At 31.4% G+C, this 22,672-nt stretch overlaps 1 protein-coding gene across 1 annotated transcript in view; it reads right to left on the bottom strand.

Annotated features, from left to right (window-relative positions):
- The window catches only part of Nfs1 (Nfs1 cysteine desulfurase), a 55,729-nt gene that overhangs the window by 5,586 nt on the left and 27,471 nt on the right, over nt 1–22,672 (bottom strand). Inside the window, exons 6-8 of the mRNA XM_075355507.1 lie at nt 10,987–11,121; nt 6,932–7,228; nt 1,333–1,465 (exon numbers count right to left, since the gene is read on the bottom strand). Of these exons, the coding sequence (XP_075211622.1) occupies nt 1,333–1,465; nt 6,932–7,228; nt 10,987–11,121 (565 nt within the window). The remainder of the gene's footprint in view (nt 1–1,332; nt 1,466–6,931; nt 7,229–10,986; nt 11,122–22,672) is intronic.

Genomic DNA, 22,672 nt, shown 5'->3' with positions numbered 1-22,672 from the left:
TGTGACTGAAATACAGCCCTATATAACATGAAATAGTACAAACCCATATCCAGATGAAATTTGAGATGAAGTTACTTTTTTATAAGATTTAAATTCATGGACATTAAAATTCCTGACATTCTGGGGGGATTCCTGTCAGGACAGGTCAGCCTGAAGTCACACAACTAACAATCAGATACATTTAGGCAAATTTTACCTATAAAGCAACTTCAAGTAAAATTCAACCTATAATTATTGACAACTTTTGTTGAAGTTAAAGTATTTTTTAAATAAACAGAGAAGTATGGAAACTCCATAAAAGAAATCATTGGTGCATCAATATAATCATATTCATATTCAATCAAATACATAATACATCAGAAGTCGCAGAATTTTATTACACAAGTAGTTAAACTATAAAGGTATTTAGTATGGCTCCAGTAATTAAAAATTTTAAATGAAAGAAAACTACAGGAATACCTCATTACCTTTTAAAAAAATTGAAACTTGACTCGCATAAGTGAGGGTCTTTTATACAGAAAAAGAAACCTCTTGGTAAGACAAATTTAACATTATAAAGAAGATTCTTTAAAAAAATATTAGTAAATAAAGCACCTCTCAATTTATGGCAATAAAACATGAACAATAAAAAGAATAGAAAACAAAGAATAAAAGGTTTTGAAATTTGGTGCTAAGGAAAGTGTTGAAAATTAGGTGGTTAAAAGAGAATGAAATGAATGGTTTTAGGATAAATTGGAGAAGAGAAAAATTTGAGGATCTACTAAAATGGGTAAGGTAGGTGGGACATATATTAAGGCATCCAAGAAGCACAGAAGGTAAAGGAAAACAAAAAAAAGTATAAAAATGGTAAAGAAAAACAATATAGTTACAATATATGAAGTAGATACTTGTAGAATGTAAAGGTATGCTGTTGAGGGTTGTGATGTTTGCATGATAAAACGAATGGAAAAGTAGAAAAACATAATTGTATTACAATAAAGTTACTTAATTGAATTTTTTTTTAACTAGTACACAGTTCATATAATATGTTTACTGTAAGATGTAATGAAATACAAAAGTTTACAATTTTCTAAACAAAATTAAGATATACACTTGTTATACTTATTTTGCAATAAGACGTGTAAAATACAGCTAAAAAACATCATATAGAAAACAAGACCATTTATGGATTTCTGGTAAGCTACCAGTTTCAGCAGTCACAAAGTCTATGCCATTACATGACCCTCTGATAGAACTCCAAAAATAATGAGATGAACAAATAGTTTAATGTTCACTGAAAAAAAATCTAAAATAAAAAATATTAACATTATCAAGGTAGAAAAGAAATATTACCTGATGGAGGAATGTGCCAAATCTTCATCGGCTCCAATAGCTCGTAAAACATATGATGGCTCAAGCGAGGCCGAAGTGCATGCACTTCCACTGGACAAGGCAATATCTTTTAATGCCATTAAAAGAGATTCACCTGAAATAATAATTAAACTTTTTTTTAAAGAATAACAGATTACATAAGTTAAGAAATAATTTCCTAATATAACAATCAATAATCTCCAAACTAAACAGTAATTCCCATCGGTATTAACACTTATAATTCATTGATAATATAAATTCATCAATAACTACAATAATGTAGATTTCTGCAACAAATTCAACCATCTAAACTGTTTTGAAAACATTAACATTATTAATATTGTGTTCTGCAATTCATCAAAGCCCACATTTAAAGTCAATTAAAAGTATTGCTACTTCTATCTGGATTTAAATACCTGTATTTTAATCATTAGAGTTCAATTAATACCACTGCTCAGAGTGCTCAGTTTGAGTTCACAAAAAACTAAATGATAGGTGCTTATTAGTCTGAATAAACAACAGAAAGGAATTTTTTATTTGATTTGAATACAAAATTCAATGAAACACAAATTTACAGGATGTATTGAATTACATCCTACTAAAATAAAACCTACTTCTTCTACAATCCTACTTCTGAATAAAAAACATGTAAAATACTTCTGTGTCAGAGAAATTCTTCAAAAATATAAAACACCCATTTAATAAAATAAGAAATCCCCCCCCCCCCAAAAAAAACAATTAACAAAATTGCTTAGTATATCGCAATAGTTTAATTACAGATAATAATAAAACTATAATCTCAAACCACCTTGTCTCATTAGAGAATTAAAAAGCCACCATTCACCATTCAAAATTAGGACATTAAGTTATATAAAAATACAAAAAACACAATCTACACACAAAAAACAGTATCTGTTCATTCATACTTCAATTACATAATCTACGTCAGTGAATCTATGATCTTCAACAAATCTACTTCAGGATCTCCATTAACAATCAACGTAGCTGCATTATTTATCATCAGCATAACTATGATCTTTTCTTTTTTTTGGAAATTAAAAAAAATACATTTTTAATCCAAAACATTGCTAAATAAATCAGCAAAATTTTATTTATAAATTGATCACATTACTTCAGTGTTCCTAATCAAATTTCATATACAATAATGAGCAGTCTATATTATCAAAAAATTATTTTCTAATTAGTTTTTCTAAAATACTTTAAAAAGTACACAGCTCAACAAAAAGAAAGATAATTTGGAACTGATATAAGAGAAGGTGAATTAGGATGTATTTTTTATGCTGAATGTTAAATGAAATCAGTTTTTCTTCATCACCTCAATTTTTAGTTATGACCCTTTAAAATACTGAGAAACTTCTTAAATAATACAAAAATAATAATAATAATTACAATTAAAATTCCTACCTTTATTTTTCAGATATTTACAATTTATCTTAATTACTTTTATTATTTTCTTCCGTGTTCAGAGAAGCCGTCTCTTTTATCATGTAGCGGTGGTCACTCATCACAGATTCATCCCATCTGTCTTGATAACGTTGTTCCATCTGCAATATATCTTGGTGGAACCTTTCTCCTTGATCATTGTTGATGTCAAGTTTTATGAGAAAAAATCCAAATTAGAATGTAAAAAATGAATTTTCAATAACATTCTGCAACCTAAATTTTTGTAGTTCACTAACTGTTTATTTATAAGCTGATCATAGTTTTCAGCTTTTTTGTTTCCAAGAAAACCAGTAATGATATCTTTGAATGACTTCATGCTGCTAGTTCTTTAGGATTCAGTTTGCTGTCAAATATATTTTCATGAGTTAGATTTCTTATTTGTGGCCCAGTGAATATTCCCTTTTTTAATTTTGCTTCACTTAATTGTAAAACAACCTCAGCTAAATATTTAAAATCATCTCCATCTTTATTTAATGCTTTTACAAAATTCTTCATCAGGCCTAAGGTTTATGTGTAGAGGTAATAAAATAATACGATCTACTTCAGCAAGGGGAATACTGTCAACATTTTCTTTTCCTGCGTTAAACTAATTTCTTTTTGGTCAGTCTTTAACCGCATAGTGTTTATCTACAAACACAAGAAACAGATATATTTTGTAAAGCCATTGAGGAGACCAAGAAAAAACCCACCAGATTGGTCTAGTGGTGAACTCATCACCACAAATCAGTTGATTTTAACGTCAAGAGTTTTAACGTTCAAACCCTAGTAAAGGCAGTCACTTTTATACAGATTTGAATACTAGATCATGGATTCTGGTGTTCTTTGGTAGTTGGGTTTCAATTAACAACACATCTCAGGAATGGTCGACCTTGAGACGGTACAAGACTACACATCATTTACATTCATACATATCATCCTCATTCATCCTCCGAAGTAATTAATACCTTACAGTGTTTCCCAAGGCTAAACAGAAAAGAAAAGACCAAGAAGAGGACCTACCACTTTCAGGTACGCAATGATTCACCATGAGTGTTCATCATACTTAATAGATTTTTAACATATTATCATATGTTTCTTTCATTCCTAGCACGTAATACCAGTATAGTATTATTCAATTTATGCAACAATACTACTTTAAGCTTCTTTCTGATAAATGAACATATTCAATGTCCAACATTACAATAACATAATCAATGTTGGACATTAGCTCCTGAACATCATGGCAGGAACAAATTAAACCATCTCTTCTAAAAGACTAGGGCTGTTTTTTTTTCAACCTCCAACGGACTATAAAAAAAAGATACATTGACATACAAAATGATTTTATTACTAAAAGTTGAGTAGTATCTAATTTATTTTTCTACATAATCACCAAAATAACTGAGGCATTTGTCACATCGTGACACCAGCTTTCCGATGACCTCTTCAAAGAAGTTTGCTTCCAGTGAGGTAAGGTACGTCTTGATAGCCTCCTGAAGTTTTTCACTGATGATAAAGTGTTGTCCGCCCAACCATGCCTTCAATTCTCAAAAAAGGTGAAAATCAGTAGGTCTAGACGACAAGGTGGATGGTCAAAAACCTCCCACTTGAATTGTTTGAGAAGGTCTTATGTCACATTGGCACAGTGCAGTCATGCATTGTCGTGGATCTAAATCCACACCGGACGAGAGCATGCCTCTTTGTTTGTTCTGGATTGGTCTGCTGAGGCAACATAAGGATTCACAATAAACTTCCATTGTTACTGTTGTCCCACAAAGTCCACCAGCAAGACACCTTTATGGTCCCAAAAAACTGCAACCATTGTTTAGTTACAATTGTGTACAGAGAAGACCTAGAAGACCTTGAAATTTCTGGGATTTCTGCAGAAAGTTCACCTATCGTAAACCTCTGTTTGTCACAGAGAAAATCATCATGTTCAACCATGTGTACAGTAGCGACAGACGTGCATCCTTGCCCACCTTCGTCATGGACATCCGTTCGCCCTTTTTTAAATTATGGGAATGCTACAGCATTCCCATACACTACCATCACTCATAAAGTTTTCACATTAGACTAGGCTCATTCTGCGATGGATTTTAGCAGCGCTACATCCTTCTGCTTACAGAAAACCTATTGCACTTTGTAACTCACATTTGGCAGGTGCACTGATTGTAGCTGCGGTGTTCAATTGCTCATAGCTCAACTCAGATTGATGCATGCTACATATGGAGACCAGGATAATCTTGGTCTCCCAATGGAGAGTCAAATTAATGTTCGTACACAGTTTCAGCAGATTCAATACTGGTTTTCAGACTTTTCTTGGTGAATTCTCCAAAAACAGAAAAAAATATCTGGGGAATTTTTACAAGCCTGATTTTTATTCATTGCAAAATTCAAAATGTTTTAATGAATGAAAGTAAATTGAAATATTTCAGAATACTTTACTCTATGATGAAATGATTTTATGAAGTATTTTAAGTAATAAAGTATTTATTAATTAAAACTTAATTATTTTTATAATTAAATGAGTGCAATAAAACACAGCGTGAAACATGCACGCACACGCACGCACGCACACACGCGCGCGCGCGCACGCACACACACACACACACACACACACACACACACACACACACACCTCAACAAATCTAATGTTCAATAAAAATAATATCAAAAGTTGTTCTGTAATAAAAATCTTTTACTAAATTTACGGCATAACTTATGAAGTACTCTTTATAATACGTATATTATAAAACCACTATCACAACTAAAGAACACTGCAAGTCATACCAACAGCTGAACTCATACTGAAGAAAATTTTATCACATTGAATTACTACTCGTTACTTGATTCACTGACATGTCCGTACATGTCTGGCTTGACATGAAATGGCATCATTCAGCTGTTATATATCAAATATAGGTCTACAGCATGCATCACAATAAAAATCAGATATGAATAAGCAAACATTCAAACGTATTAACTTAAATACACAAATGATGAAGTTTCACAAATGATGGAGCAAATAAATTTAAAGGGTTGTAACGTACATTACGTGATGAGTTGTTTTGGAATCCATATCCCGATTCAGCACATTATATAGAACACCTACTCCCTTTTCAGTTCCAAATTTTATGTTGACCAGTGGTAATGATGAAATTACTTTTATTACAGAATAGCTTCTTTTTTTTTATTAGAAGAGATATCATATAACTAACTCAGCCTATCTACCATGCATTTACTTTTAACAGAACTAGGTTGATAACTGATAAGTCAGCCCTTAGTCAGCTTATTAGCTAGCCCTAATGAGAACAAAATTAGTTTTTCGACAAGTGCCAAAACAAGGTAGAATTCATTGGATTTATGTATGCAATATCTAAAATGTCCAAGAAACTTACAGAAAGACACAAGAAAAGAACCACATTTCAAATGTTATGACTTTTCCGATATTTTAATGAGAATGTTAAAAAATGTGATTCATACTATGACAGAAGATGAAACTTGGATGTCACATATATAAAGACCTGAAACAAAATCACAATCATAAGAGTGAAAGTATGCTCCACTACCTTGCTGACAAAAAGAAATTTCAAGCAAAAAATCTTAAGAAAACACGCATTATCACTTACGAAAAAAATTAAAACAAGATATAAAGATATTATTTTGGAACTTAAAATATTCCAAATAATTTCAATAGTTTAACTATGATTTAAAGTATGGTTAAATTTTAAGTATATTTGACAGTGCATGATGAAAATAACATTTCCAGAATAAATATACTGTTTCTTTTAGTGCTGAATACATTTAAAATAAAGAGATTTTATACAAAAACTTTTTTCAATAATTAAAAAAGTTAATTAAATATAACATATGTTTTAAAATTGTTCAATGAATCAAAGGACAACAATGCATATCGAAATAAGCATAAAATGTATTATCATTATACTAAAAAAGCATATTTGCATCCAATAATAAAACTAAACTTACGTCAAACTAAACTTGAGTCAATTAATGAATCTAAACACTTGAAGAATCAATCACTAAATCATTCCAAGAAACAAAGGAATAAGTAACCACTAACTAGAATATTTAAAAAATAACAAAAAATACATAAATATTTTTCTTAGCTCAGTAATACCTTCAACACAAGCGAAAGATAAATTTACACATCCAGGATATGTGTAAACAGGATCTCCATTCCTAATAACCTGTGTTAAACTATTCATTATCTTATCTATCAGTCTTTCAGCTAATTTTTCAATCCATGCATGATCATATGCCATTTCTTTTTTTGAAATTTCACAAGCAGCTCCTAATCCAACTGCCAATGGTGTTGGCACTGTTCCACTGCGAAGTCCTCTTTCTTGCCCTCCTCCACTCTGTATAGGTTCCAATCTGACACGTGGTCGACGTCTGACATATAAAGCTCCCACACCTGACAATAAATTATAAGCAAATTTAATAAGCACTAATTAAAACACCTCATTATATTTAAAATTTAAAATGCTGTCAATAATTTAGACACACAACTGATTTATATATATTTTGAACTTTAATATGAAACCCTGTCATCAAATAAGGTAGCATAAAATTCATTAATAATAAACGACTGTAAACTTTCAATACCTAAACTGACTAATAGGTTAAATCCTAATTATAATTTTTCATCGACATAAAATGCCTAATACCAAAAAACAAAACCACAATTATACAGCATTATAATGTTGCTTATTATGTGCTTAACTACAACAGTTTCAAGCAATCTGACATGAGTTAGGACATTTCTAAAAACATCAAGGCCATTTCCAATAATAACATGCACTTACATCAAGTTTACTTGAAAGTGACAAGGAAAATGGTTACTTTCTCCATATTGCTGCACATTAGCTTGCCATGCCCTCAAATCCAGTTGAATTCAACACTAATAGTGCGACTTTTACCACAGGGATCATCCAGTAAAGGGAACATTATTGCTCTCAGAGAAAAAAGCTTGTGATTGTCACACCTCAGATGTTATACATTATAGCCATAAAAGAAAAACCAGAACAAGTAGTGTAAACAGCAGATTTATGAACCCTGCTCGGTTACTACTTCTTTATTTGTTTCTTTCAGATAACTTCATAAATTCATATCTTTATAAAAACAAGGATGTATTTTCTGAAACTTAATTAATCATTCATAATATGGACATGGTAGCTGACATGCTACAAAAAATGTTTCTAATGTGTCATGAATATATAAGTACACAGTCATTCAAACATTAGCAGAGTATAATATTAGACTGGTTGCAATAATCATTTTCATACAACAAATTGTTTAGAATAAAACAAGCAATCCCTCTGTTTTAAACAGCTACATATGAATTTTTAACACACCTATGAAGGCCACTGAATCAATCCTCTCTAAACTCAATAAACAAAAAGACTGATAATCTCAATTTATTGTAACAGTATATTTAATCTACTGAGTCATGACTTTTCTGTTTCTCAGACATATTGAAAAATGTAAAAAACTCAAAACCTAAATGAAAAATTTAAGTGGAAATAAAATTGTAAAAAATAATTTATCTAATCCTAGAATAGCTCAATTCATCAATTAAAAAATACAGAATTATTGTTACTAAATCTTTAGATATTCAAAATTGTTTTCAAACAAAATAGTTGTATTTACCTCTCTAAAAGTACTAGAGAATTTTAAATACTGCTGACTCTTGAGATTCAGTTAAGGAAAAGTCCTGATATTCTTCTCCCTGTGGTAGAGAGGCGCAATGATTGTATACGATCAACTGCTAGTATATACAAGCAGCTAATGAAAGAAGGAACTGAGTTACTCCTGGCATAAGGAGCTTCCCCAATTACAAGTGCCAATGGCCTCCTCAAAAAGTGAATGAGCAGTAGTGAGGGCATTCTATTGCCCTGTGGAGGTGTCAACTTTGTTACAGAGTGGAAAGTTAGAGAATCTCAAGAAGGAATGAAGATAAATAAAATAAATACTGTCACGTATTCGCAGCTCCATCAGGATATTGAGGAACTGACAAATGAAAATGTTTATATAATTAAAATTTATTACTTTAAGAATATAAATAAAATATGACAAATCAATAATAACAATGACGATAAGAATATAAATGATAATTAATAAATAAATAAATAATAATACTAGTAATAGTAACCACAACCACAACAATAATAATAAACAGTGATTACATACAAAAAAGAATTTAAAGTAATCACGAGGATTTATTTACAGGTAGTTAAATATTGAAAACCAGACTTCTGTCCCATTGACAAAAGACATTAGCATGATCGCTAATCTTAACACTTTTAACCATTAGTCTTGTATTAACAACAATAGTACCATAGATAAGACAATTATAAAGTTTTATAAACTGTAATTATGAACTGCAAATACTTTTGCTGTTCACAAATAAAACTACCCTAACAACTTATGAATGAAATTTAGAACATTATCTCTCTCACTTATAGTCTAACAGTAACTCACCAAACTACTTCCTGTTTTCATGTACTGGAATTACTTGTGACATCACATTAATTGCATCAAACTTGTACACACTACAAATTCACCTCCTCGCAAAATACCCTTGCTTCAAACTTGCATATTAACTATTCGCTTAGAACTCTCTCATAGAAGTCGAGAGATTACTACCATAGAAGTCTATGGTAGTAATCTCTTGCAGACTGACTGTCAACTGGTCTTCCCAGGAGTATTTATATTCCTATCCTCTTTACCTCCAAGACTGGATCCAACTCAAACCAAGAGAATAATCATCCACCCTCACATTTTCCCATGAGATTCCTTCCCTGGTCTGGTAACCCCCTTTACATTCAACAACATGTTTAGGTGTATCAGCAGACAGTATTACAAAGGATGATTGTTAAATGGAACTGTTAGCTTTACTAAAAGGTTTCCTTTTAGTCCCTTTCTTGATTCCTCTCATTATTATATTTTCTATTACTTTTCTCTTAATTGGCAGGAATCCATTACTCAGGTCTGTTATATCTGTCTTGTTACAATATATTAGGACTGAGTGAAATAAGATGGGAACAACAGAAAGAAATGAAGAAAAAAGAAGTTATATTCTGGAAGAAAGAAAGGAAAAATGGAGTGACAATAATTATGAAGAATGAAGTAGCAAAATGGATACAGAAAGTATATTAATGATAAATCAATATCATTAAGGACTGGGATGTTACCAAAAGATTTAATTATAGTGAAAATATAAATGAACATATGCTACTTACGATGGATATGAGAATTAAAGAAAGTAGAAGAAAAGTAGATAAGAAATGGAACTTAGAAAAGTTGAAGAAATTTTAAGAGAGAATAGTAGGAGATAAACTAGTAAGGCAATTAAAGAAAGAAAAAAGAAAAATGAAAACAGTTAGATCTGGATAAGAACAAAAAATGCCATAGTAAGAGCAGCACAGAAAGAAGTAAGCTATTTTTTTTTTTTTAAGGAAATAGAGCCGAGAACCTCGGGTAGCAATAGAAATGCTAAAAAAAAAAAAAAAAAAAAAAAAAATGTTAGAAAGAAGGCAGGAGAAAATGAAAGAGCAATGTAATGCAAATTAAACAATGAGTTAAGGAGAGAAACACAAAAATCCATGGAAAGGTGGTTGAAAAAGAATGCAGCAGTAGCTCATCCAAATGTTATACCATCCATACCAGTAACTCTCTGGTAAATCTACTGAGCATTAAAAAAATGTTCATACATTATAGCCTACCACCAATTATCCAATCTGAATAATTTGACATCACCATCCATCAGTAAGAAAATACACTCAATATAACAATGATTCATCACAATATCAAAATAATTTTTTTTTATTGTAAAGGACCATGATGTAATATCATCATATTGGAATTAAAAATAGGACAGCTTGATATAGTAAACAACATATGACCAAAGACTTGATAAGTTGTCATTTATGAGCAGCGTTCTGTCATTTATGTTATTTATATAAAATAGTCTAATGAACAATGATGGTAATGTGATCTTGTAAGAATTGTAATTTGATTTTTTCTGTAAAATCAAATAGTAATTTTGTTTAATCCAACTTAAAACTGAAATTAAAGAAACAGATATATAAATTCATGCTATTTTGAAAAATAAAAATTTGTTTGATGTATAAAAATGTACAAAAATACACAAATCAAAACAATGATGATTACCTTTAGGACCATAAAGTTTATGTCCACTTATAGACATGAGATCGATATTAAATTCGTTAACATTAATTGGAATCTTCCCTATAGCCTGAGCAGCATCTGTATGAAAGAAAACTTTTTTTGCTTGACAAATTGCTCCTGTAACAAATTTATATCAATATGAAAATACATAAATATAAATACAACTATTATGGGATGATGACATCTAGTTTGTAAATAAAAAAAGGAAGGTAGCAATAGCACATATGCATTGTGCTGAAAACAATCAGATACACTATAAATAAAATTACAGTATAACATTCAATAATATACTTTCACTTGACAAATAAAGTTTAGCAACTAAAAAATAAACAATCTATATTAGTGGTACTTATAATTACTTATGTTCTTAGTTGTTTTAAACCTTACAACTATTTTAAATTTGTGCCACTCATAGCAGTACACTTTTGAAAACATGCAATACAACTAACTTTCATGAAAAACGTTTTTTCATGATGTCCACAATGAAAAAAAAATCACATAACAAGATCAATTATTGTACTCCAACAAATATATGTACACATCTGCAGATGCATGGACTTTCTTTAAAGTTGATGTTGAGGAATGTCCATACCAGTATACTGTAATAGATAGAGAATTAATCTTATGCCAAATTACTTCAGTGTTCACAAACAATAGACAATTTTATAATTTGGAAAATCTTTTCTTGCTTCACTTAAAGATGATTCTTGCAGTACACTGCCAGAAAATATTTTAATTTAAACAGACAAATCTATGACATTTATTTTTTAGAAGCACTGTGGTTTTATACAATTACTTCCCACAAATGACAAACAAATAAAATTTAAAAAATATAACACTTTTTTAGATGAAAAAGGGGTTTATTATTTTAAATTTTCATGATTGAAAATTTGTAAATCTCAAACAATATCTGGACAATTACTTCACTTTTTCAATTTTTTACTAGTCTACTACTTATTACATCAATTTTCTTACACAACTATAGAAACTAAGGCATACATTTTTTAAATCGTTTTCCTCTTTAACTAAGTATAAAGTAACTTTCTTTGGTCCAGAATCATGCTTAACATTAAGGAACAACATAATTTTTATAACCCATAGTCATTAGTGCTTACTGTTTCTCTTTTCCACCACTGCATTGACAAAGGTAACACACTGCTATGACTTTTGTAAGCTGTTGAATGCAGACTGCTCAGTTCAAGTTACTGATTGCTAAACATTGTAGTTGTTTATTGATGGAATAAGAAATGGTTAAGAAATGATGACAATACACTCATGCGCCCTATCAACAGGTACCTGGGGGTTGTACCTTAATTTCTTTAAATTTTCTTTATTATAAATACACAAGAATGAATGAAATCTCCTACCTTAAAATATTTGGATACTGCTTTTTTTTTAATTCATTCACGTACGTATGAAAACAAACTATTTACCAAGCTTTTATATTAATCTTTCCGTTTGTTATACTTTTTAGTTTGAAATTTATGTTAATTTTTTTCATAATTTCTGGAATGGAGTCTTATATTTAAACTGTATAGGTTAAAAATATGCTTTCATTGAAGCAGTTTCATAAGAAGTTCTGATTTGTCTCAGATATTTGCATATATGTGTATAAATGCTGCACCTCATTCAATTCCAGCCAGTCTCAGTCAAGTAGATCCTTCCATCGCTATCAAATCTATTTTGAATGTGTATGTTGTAATTTGTGTTTTAATTGCAATTCACGGTATTAATATTCATGGTAGTAGATTTATACAGAATCATGGATAAATTTTTAAATGAGCTTAAGCGAGCATTAGATGATAATGAAGCATCAACAAGTGCACAGACAAGTGTAGCAAGTTATGAGTGGAATAACTGGAGAAGGATCCAATTCAAAATATTCCCGAAGGGCTCTCAACTGCTGAAGAAGAAATCTTCATAGACTTCACAGCAAGTGGTGAAATCAAAAAACAATTTAGTAATAAATCACTCTTTGAATTTTGGGCAGGAGTGGATGATGAGTTTTCTCCACTGAAAACAAGAACATTTCGTATACTATTACCATTTCCAACACCTACTACCTTTGCGAAACTGGATTTTCTGCGATGGCTGCTTTGAAGACAAAATACAGATCTCAGCTAAATATGGTAAAAGAATTCAAAGTGTCTATTTCTGTTATTAAACCTTCCTTTAAGAAATTTTGGTCTGCAAGACAAGTCCAAGGGAGTCACTAATAATTATTAAACTTCTATTTAATTTAGCATTGATAAGTTAATTATTAAATACATTATGCAGTACTGACACAATCCTATTTATAAATGCATTAATATAAATTTGTATTATATTATTTATTATGTCAGAATGTAAATTGTTTTGCTTTCCTTTCAGTAAATACATTTTCTTAATAATATTTTCTTTTCTTATCACGCTACCCTAGGCGGGGTAGGGGGTCGCACCCCACAGGTTGCGAAACACTGCCTTAAATAATGTTCAACAGTAGTCTCTGTGTTGTTTCTTGAAATTCCTTCCCATATTTTAATCGAAGTGCATATTTCTTACCTTTATGTTTTTTTATAAGACTTAAGATAAAATACTTTTTGCATTCCCTTTTTTAATTTGTATTTTTTTAAAACTCGAATCAAATTAAAGGTCAGCATTTGCGAATTGTTAATAATTTATTTTAATTGCTGGCTTCAATTAAAAGAAAAATACAATTTTATTTATTTTTTAAAGTTAATTTTGTTATTTTAAAAGATTTATTTTCATCAGTATTGATATCAACAGAGAATAATTTGCATAAATAACAATCATCATAACTTTTCAAAATTTACTCTTTTTGTTTTCAATATAATACTATTTTTCATGTCTATTTTAGAGTAAGTGTGTGTAATCAGTTAGTCTAATTTTGATAAAAGCCATTTTAGTCCACATTGAGCGAGTTCATTTTGTATTTAAGAAGAATTTTTTTGTAGACATGTTTTCATAAGAACAAATTTCTACACATGACCTACATAGAAAATCATTTTTTAGTCAACATTCTGCAATAAAAAAACAGAGAACTACTAAGTAAAGAGTGGAGTAGAGGAAATGCATGCTTTTCACTATTGAATAACTTCGGTTGTTTTAATTATAGAAAAAAAGTTTCACATTAAATAATATTTTTATTGGATTTTTGAAATCTACTTAAATAGGTTCGGAAAATAATGTCAGTAAGATGACTTCCTTCTTGTCGGACATAAATTCAGAGCCTCTCCTCAAAGCTCTGCATGGCTTTCTCCAACATTTCATTCGATAAGTTTCAATTTCTTGACAAATGGAAATTTTCAGGTCTTAAACTGTGTGCGGCTTGTTCATGTAAACTCTTGATTTCAGGCCCCACAAAAAGAAGTTACAAATCGATAGATTGGAAGAGCGTGGGGACAAGAAAAATCACAGAATCATGAAATGATATGTCCAGGAAACATTTCTCGAACCACTTCAATTGATGCTCTTGCCATGTGAGCTGTGGCATCATCCCATTGGTACTTTTCTTTTTCCTGTTTGGCCTCCGGTAACTACCATTCGTATAATACTTCAGAGGATGAATGAGGATGATATGTATGAGTGTAAATGAAGTGTAGTCTTGTACATTCTCAGTTCGACCATTCCTGAGATGTGTGGTTAATCGAAACCCAACCGCCAAAGAACACCGGTATCCACGATCTAGTATTCAAATCCATGTAAAAATAACTGGCTTTACTAGGACTTGAACGTTGGAACTCTCGACTTCCAAATCAGCTGATTTGGGAAGACGCGTTCAGCACTAGACCAACCCGGTGGGTTATCAATTGTTGATAACCCACTTTGTTGATAACCCATATCATTGGAATATCCATTGTTGATAACCCAATTGTTGGGTTGGTACTACAATTCTCTCATGTTCACCTGACGCCTTTCCAGTTCTGAACGCAGGAAGTTGTTTAACATGTCGATCTAGCGCGCTTATGTCACTAATTGCGGTTCCCCCTCTTCAAAAGAGTAAGGACCAACAATTCCTATCTTAAGATACCACACCACACCAACTGGACACTTTTGAGGTGTGGAGAGTTTTTAGGTGTAGTTTATATGGGTTTTCCGACACCCAGTACGGACAGTTCTGTACATTAACATAGCCATCCAGATGGAAATGGGCTTGTCATTCATCATTATTAAGATGTTTGCATCTTCCGTAAGAATGGCATTCACTATGCCGCAAAATCCCTTTCAGTTAGGTACCGGACAATCATTATTTTTGTATGGGTGAAATCATAGATCACCTATAAGGTTGATGAGGTGAACGACGTGACACCCAGTGCTACAGCATTTTCCTAGCGCATCGTTTCAGACTAGCAAAAACTGCCTTCTCACTCTATGTTTTTCGGAGTTCAGACTGAACGGGGAAGGCCAGGTGGTTTTTTCTTCACCACATTTCTTATTGCTTCAACCTATCAGAATAGGGTGTTTTGATCTGGAACTGCACCTTGACGTTTGACATTAAAATTTTGGCAGAAAAGACGTTGAACCATGACCACAGAATCACTGTTCCAAAAAACTCCTCAACAGCAAACACATGATGTTCTACGGACCAACACTCCATAGCGACTGAAACTGCATAATCTGAGCTGTCCATCAGAGGTCACTGAAGGTCAATACTCCCACTTGCCGCTACTACTATAGCAGTTTAAAAAACATGTGTTTCCTCTGCTCCACCTTTATAATACGGTTATATGTAAATCATAGAGTAAATGAAAAAAATCTTGTGCAGTTCTGTACAAGATTTTTCATTAACCCATTTTTGTTTATTTACTTAGGTTTTAATTTTTTTTTTTAACCTAATTTAATATTGCTAATGATAGGTACTGCAGATAAAGAAATGTTAACATTCCAGCTTGCAACATCATAACGAATCCTGCTTCCCTGCTCAAATTTGTTCAACCTTAAATTGATCATAACTCATCGACTCAATCTTCATCAATTTTCACATGCCCAACTTCAGGTACACTATACAGCATATCTAAATTTAAATGAAACTGATCTGTTAGTTTTGGAGATTTTCAAGCCAAAAAATTTTATACATAGGTCCTATACATACTTTCATATATATACACGAAAACCACAATTTAAGTGAATAATACTTTTGTACTCCCCATACCACAAAACATAAAGAAAATCCATTTTTACCCCCTACTCTCACCATTTGGCCCAAAAGTAACATCATACTTTTCTTCAAATAGTTGTTACAAAAAGGAGTCCTCTTTAATGGGTAATAAATGCGTATTACTATCAGTTAATAAGTAACTCTATTTGAATTAAGCTGGTACTAGCATTCTACCTTAGAATCCTGCCCAGTGCGGTGCATTTTTCATTTCATCTGGATGGAAAATTAGTGTTACTCAGTCATACTCTTTGTTCAGACTCCATTCTTTGTTCAGATGAACATTAGCTTTAATGCTTTACTTAATTTTTTATTTTTATATGTCACGAGATTTTATATGTTATACAAGACAATAATTCATTAAATCATTATTCAACAAGCAACAAGGCATTGTCTTCATTTTTCACCTATGAAAATTCAGTCCAACCTCGCTCTAAAATCTACCAGTTAATATTTATTATCACATATCTTATTTGTCTAATTCATAAATAAAGAAATTAATTTAATACCAGAAATATAAAGAATATAAATGTACAGCCATATACATTTTTATGAAATAAAACACTGTTCTTGTTGAAAAAATTTTACAGGTAAAAACATTTTTATATTAATAAATAAATGTATTTAACTTCTAAAAGAATGTTTTCTAAAAGGCTGTGCAGGAAATGACAATATAATGTTTTGATAAATAATATTTTAATTGATATAACACGATCTACATATCCACGATCTACTTTCAAATCCGTGTAAAAATAACTGGCTTTACTGGGACTTGAACGCTGTAACTCTCGACTTCCAATCAGATGATTTGGGAAGACGCGTTAACCACTAGACCAACCGGGTTAATTCACCTGACCAGCGTGGATGGTTGTCTTCCAGTATTTCGACTAACAAATCGTTCTCACGATGGTAGCTTCACCAAAGGTAAAGATAAAAAGTCGAGGATGTCTCTGCTTGTTCAGATTCACACTTATTTCTGTGTGATGCCCACATACTCTCTACTTTTCCGTGTGAGCCCTGAGGAGGGTCTACAAAATGGTTTACAGCGAAGTGAGTATAACTTAATCAATGGAGCGACATTGGAATATGATTTCTAGCGATCTGACATTATTGCTGTCCCTGATAGTACGGCACGATATACACAATCTTCTAATGTTTTTGTCGTTTGACCTTTGACAGAGAGTCCGGTTATGTTATCTTAACGAAACAATAAACTTCAATCGGTTAGTATTGAATTAATAATTTTAATCAAAATGTAAAACAGTGTTATTTATTAATAAACTGCCAGAAACACAAGTATTCAAACTGTAGTTTCAACTTATATTTTAAACTGTTCAGAAATGGCGGCGTCTACTGCAAAATATCCAAGATCGCAATTGATGTGTAAGGATCGGAACGAAATCCCCATATCCTTCTTTAAAAAAAACCACTATATAACCGACATTAAACAAACAAATGCCCGCTCCATATTAAGAAAGACCCAGCAGCAAGGGGCTGTTGTCCAGGTTCTGTGTTTAGTTGGGAATATGTATCCCCCGATATCCTTGCGTTCCGTTCCGTTACAAAGATCGCAGATCATATCTCAGGAAAATAAAAATAGTTTTTTTTTATGTAGATTATTAATACAGGGAAGTTATGATTACACGATCATCCTATTAAATCACGTTTTTCTTTATCTTTCGGTAACATTAAATAGTTAAATTAATTTCAATGATTTATTAAAATTGTAAATAATTTTCCTAATGGTTAGAGAAAAATAATGATGGTTGTAATACAATAATGGAAAATGTGACGGTTTTTTTCTTTCACCGTGTTTTTCAATTTGAGTGAGGGCTTAACCATGATATAATTGTAGTTACTACGATATCCATTATAAATTTATTTAGAATGAATCCCCATGATACTGGTTTTTTTTCATAAAAACCTGGTTACGATGTTAGCAAACGTTCCAGGCATATGCCATGATTTTAAAATTTTTATTTTTCTATTGCTATAAGGATAAATATCATTATTTTTACCTTACGAGTGTTAGTTGATGTTTTAATTGTTTTGTTAAAAGAAAAAAGTAGTAATACAAAAAGTCTGCTTATAATGAATTTATTAAATCTAATGAAATTCAGTAACTATAAATTACTGAAATGAATTAGTAATCGTGTGCTAAAGTACTAGTCTCTGACATTAGTTATAAATAGAAAAAGACCGGAAAATCCCTTAAAAGATATTTTGGATTGTTTTACAGAGAAAAATAATAATTTAAAAGACAAATGTTTAATTTAAAAATGTTTAAAATGATTATTATCTTTGTGAATATAATTGAAAACTATATTTGCATTTTGATACCGTTATTTAATACAGAAAAACAGTTTTTAAATTATTTCAAGTCAATTTATAAATATTTATTATTACTTTTGACAAATATAGAAAATAAATATTCTTCTTATTCCGCTAGAAGAAGAAATAAATAAATAAGAATTACAAGCCTAACACTGTAAAAAAAAATTAGAAAATTTTATAAAAATAGAATTTTTAGGTTGGTGTTAAATTCTTATTTAAATTTTTTCAAAACGTATTTCCAATGATATTGCTCTTATTTTTTTTTCAAATTACAAATTAACATCCCTAAAACTCATTTTTTTAATAAAAAGGTCATCTCTACATATAATACGCTAAGAGACGACGATGGTTTTGAATGATTTATAAGACGCTATCAACACAAGCTCTCATAAATGTGGTATTGCTAGATAGGGAATTACTCCCCGAGTGAGCATTTAAGATGAAAAAGAAAGAGAAAAGTGTAGAACGTTCTAAAAATTTAGTTCAAATTTATTTCACTAAGCAATTGATCGTCCAATCGCCACTGATCCGCTATCGCGTTGTAATGCAACTAGAATTATTACTAACGTTTTGTAGCAGCTATATTTTTCATGTACAGTTTGTTACTATAACATTTCAGTCTATTTAGAAGTAAATCTTTTCTGTGGTTGACGTTGTTTGTTTTTATTTTTATAAATTTTCTAACTAATCAGTCACATCAAACTCGAAGTTACGTCAATTAAACGTCAGTAATTTGCAAAATTTTGGTACATTAATTAAAGAAAGCTATTGAAAAATTTATATAAGTAAATAATGTTTTACATTTAATTCTAGTTCTAACTAATCTTTAGAGAGCATTATTGGTTTATGAAATAAAAAAACATTCACAATGACCAATTATTCAGATATCCAAAACAGAATCTACAATACTAACCTTCATTGCAGTTTAAAATGTTTCTAATGTATAAAGAAAAACGGGATAATGCATTTATAAATGCATATATATAAAATTTCTTAACCGTGATTATGGTAGTTTTTAAACAAAAGGGACTTCAAAATATGTATAAAAATAATAATTCGTTTTAAGAACTTTTTGAACTTAAGTAATCTTTTTTTAACATTTTACAAACCATCTGGGTTTATGATAAAATAATTCTCGGCTTTACCACCCAAATAATAATGATTTTGTATTTCAAATATGTTCTCAGAATTCATAATACAGAGAGAGTCGTTGGATCGTATGAAAATCTAGTAAAAATTTAAAAGTAGCGTGGGTGAGGGAAAAGGGTGGATAAAAATAAAGCGCGATCTATCCACGCGGGAGTAGGCCTTTTTCTTACAAAATGAAACAATCACCCTCAGCAAATTCCCTCTCTCCAGGTACTGGACAATAATCCTACCTTCCCGTAATATGTGAACTCTGAATTTCTTTACCGAGGATGATAAAACGACATTACTAATCACCCGTTTTGTATTGACCAACTTAGTCCGATATATGCTGAAACAATCCTCAGGTCACTAACAATTACGTCAGGCTAGACTCGAGCTTACTTAATTTAAAACACTCATCCATTCCAGAATTGTGTAGCAAGTAAAAGTATCGAACTTCTTTTTTTTTAAGTTCGTTAACGAACAACGGCAACCATCTGACAATTATACCTTTGATTATAGCGAACTGAAATAAACAGTTACTTTACCGTGGAAAAATATTTCAATCGTGTAATTCTCCTTCAATCTAATCGTGTCGGTTTCCAATGATTTTCCTTAAAGTACTAGACATTGAATGTCAATGGATATTTTATCATATCTTCAAAGTTTTCCAACTTTGTTCCTTGTAATAATCTTAACTAATTTTCCGCTACTAAATACACCCTCATCGCGATCCTTACTTTTTGTGACTAAACTTCAAAAAATTGTCGGTAAACCTCATTTCAAAAAGCCTTAATTCTCTGATGCTTCTGATGAGACTAATTTAAAACTGAAACTGAAATTCTGGTTGCATTTGCAAAAAAGTTAATTTGGTTTGTTTACTAATAAGTAGATAATAGTCTAGCCTGGGGGCTCCGCCTCCTCGACCTCTGCTACGTTCGTTATTCTCATAGTTGTTAGGAGAATAATACTGATAAATAACAATTAAAGCCTAAATCGCTATCTTTTCTCCAACGTTTCCTTCGTTCTTGATATAGAAGTTTTGATACGCTTCTACTATAGATGAACTCTTAGTTCCTCTTTATATTACATTAGAATATCTATATTTCGGGAAGGAGTCATGGTAGAGAGCTGAAAATCGGATATACTATAAAACGCATACTCCATTATTTTTTACATCGAAAAATGAAATTAAAATCTGTATTAGGTCGTCCAAGAAGAAAAAATTCAGAACATCACCCGCAAGCGGGCTACGACCTCAATCTATGGCTTCCCTAGGATAACAAGAATGTATCCTGAAAATTTGAAAGCAAACGATCGGTTGGTTTCGTGTGAAGTTGTTGCAAGCGGACAGAACCGGCACAAAATTTCGGATTTATGTTGTCGCGTGTTCGCAGCTCGACCATGATATTGAGAGATTAACAAAGTAAAAATTTCTCATTACTGCAATTTATTACTCCAAAAACAGAAAATAAAATAAATAATAATAATAATGAATAAAGGACGTACAAAATAGTAATTCAAATAAGGATAAGATTTGTTTAAAGATAGTTAAATTATAAAAACCAGATTACAATATAATCTACTAAAAACGTTATAATGACCGCTAAAACCTGATATTGTATTGACAACAAGATAGCCTTAGAAAAGTTTAAAGTTCATACAATTCAATTCTCTGCAATTATTATTACTTTTACTGCTTACAATGAAACTACCCTACACAATTTATGAATGAATATAATGTGAGTTTACTAATAAGTCACCAAATCCCGCATTCAATCGCTGCCCACACTGGAATGCTTGTGACGTATTCCTCACTCGTTGTTAAAACGCGCTTACTGATACCACCGTCACCGCAACCGCGTTGAACACGGCCTCGGAGAACTACAAACAGAACTACTCACTGTTATCGCGACTATGCCAAACATGGCCTGGCAGAATTTCTCGCTTAACAACTGCCCGTTCCCGCGGGTCCTGGAAGTATTTATATACCCTGGCCTACAGAATCAGTACCCGCCTCATCCCTTAATTGTTGAAGCGAAGTAACTTTATCGTCCGCGCCTTTACGTTTTCCCATAAATTCTTATTCTGTTCCGATAATCCTTCTCGTCAGACAACACCTGCTTCCCTTTTAGGATCCTTTTAGATTCCTTTAGGATTCCTTTTAGTTCCTTCTGGATTCTTTTCATTATTAATTTCTCATTCTTTCTTTTTGATTGGAAGGGTTCCGTTACCTTGGTGCATTATACTGGTCCTATTAACAATATATTACATTGGGATTGGTCCCAATTATCATACTAGTAGCATCAGTAAAAGACTATCATCATGGATTCAATGTCAACTATTACCATATGTTTCGTCTTCTTAATGTTCAGTTGTAATCTATTCAGCCATTACAACTCAAAATGAGCACATTAAACAGTTACATTTGAAACCACAAGCATTATTTCACGGAGAGGAAAATGCTCTAAAATGTTCAGCGACAACGCAAAGAATTTCGTTCGAACCTCAAACGAATTAAACCAACTTTTATCATCAATAGCTCATCTTGAAACAATACTTGATACCCTCGCTGAAGACAATATTACCTAGAAATTCATTCCTCTCAGATCTCGTTTCAGAGGACTATGGGAAGCCGGAGTAAAATCTGTAAAGCATCTCTTGTAAGAACAATTAGTAAGGCGTCACTGACATTCACGATTTTATGTAGAACAGAAAGTTGTTTAAACTCCTGTCCGTTAACTTACCTTTCTTCTGATTCTTCAGACGTGTCTCCTTAAACTAGGCATTTTCAAATAGGTCAGCCACTCACTACGATTCCAAAAGCACACGTTCTAAAGGTCAGCATTAACCGCCTCAGTAGATGACATCGCATCAATCAACTAACCACGCAGTACTAATAAAAACATCACGTAATTAAAGGTAAAAAAGAATTCTTAATATAATGCATCCAACGGAAGTTAACAATGAATTATTCTATCTACTTTATTATTATTCTAAAAGTTTCTTGCCGTGCAACAGAATTATTTTATATTTGAATTGTTTACTTTA

This window comes from Lycorma delicatula, chromosome 2, assembly GCF_047948215.1.
Source record: "Lycorma delicatula isolate Av1 chromosome 2, ASM4794821v1, whole genome shotgun sequence".
Taxonomy (NCBI): Eukaryota; Metazoa; Arthropoda; class Insecta; order Hemiptera; family Fulgoridae; genus Lycorma; species Lycorma delicatula.
The sequence above is the reverse complement of the archived record's forward strand: the minus strand, read 5'-3'. Positions and strand labels throughout refer to the sequence as shown.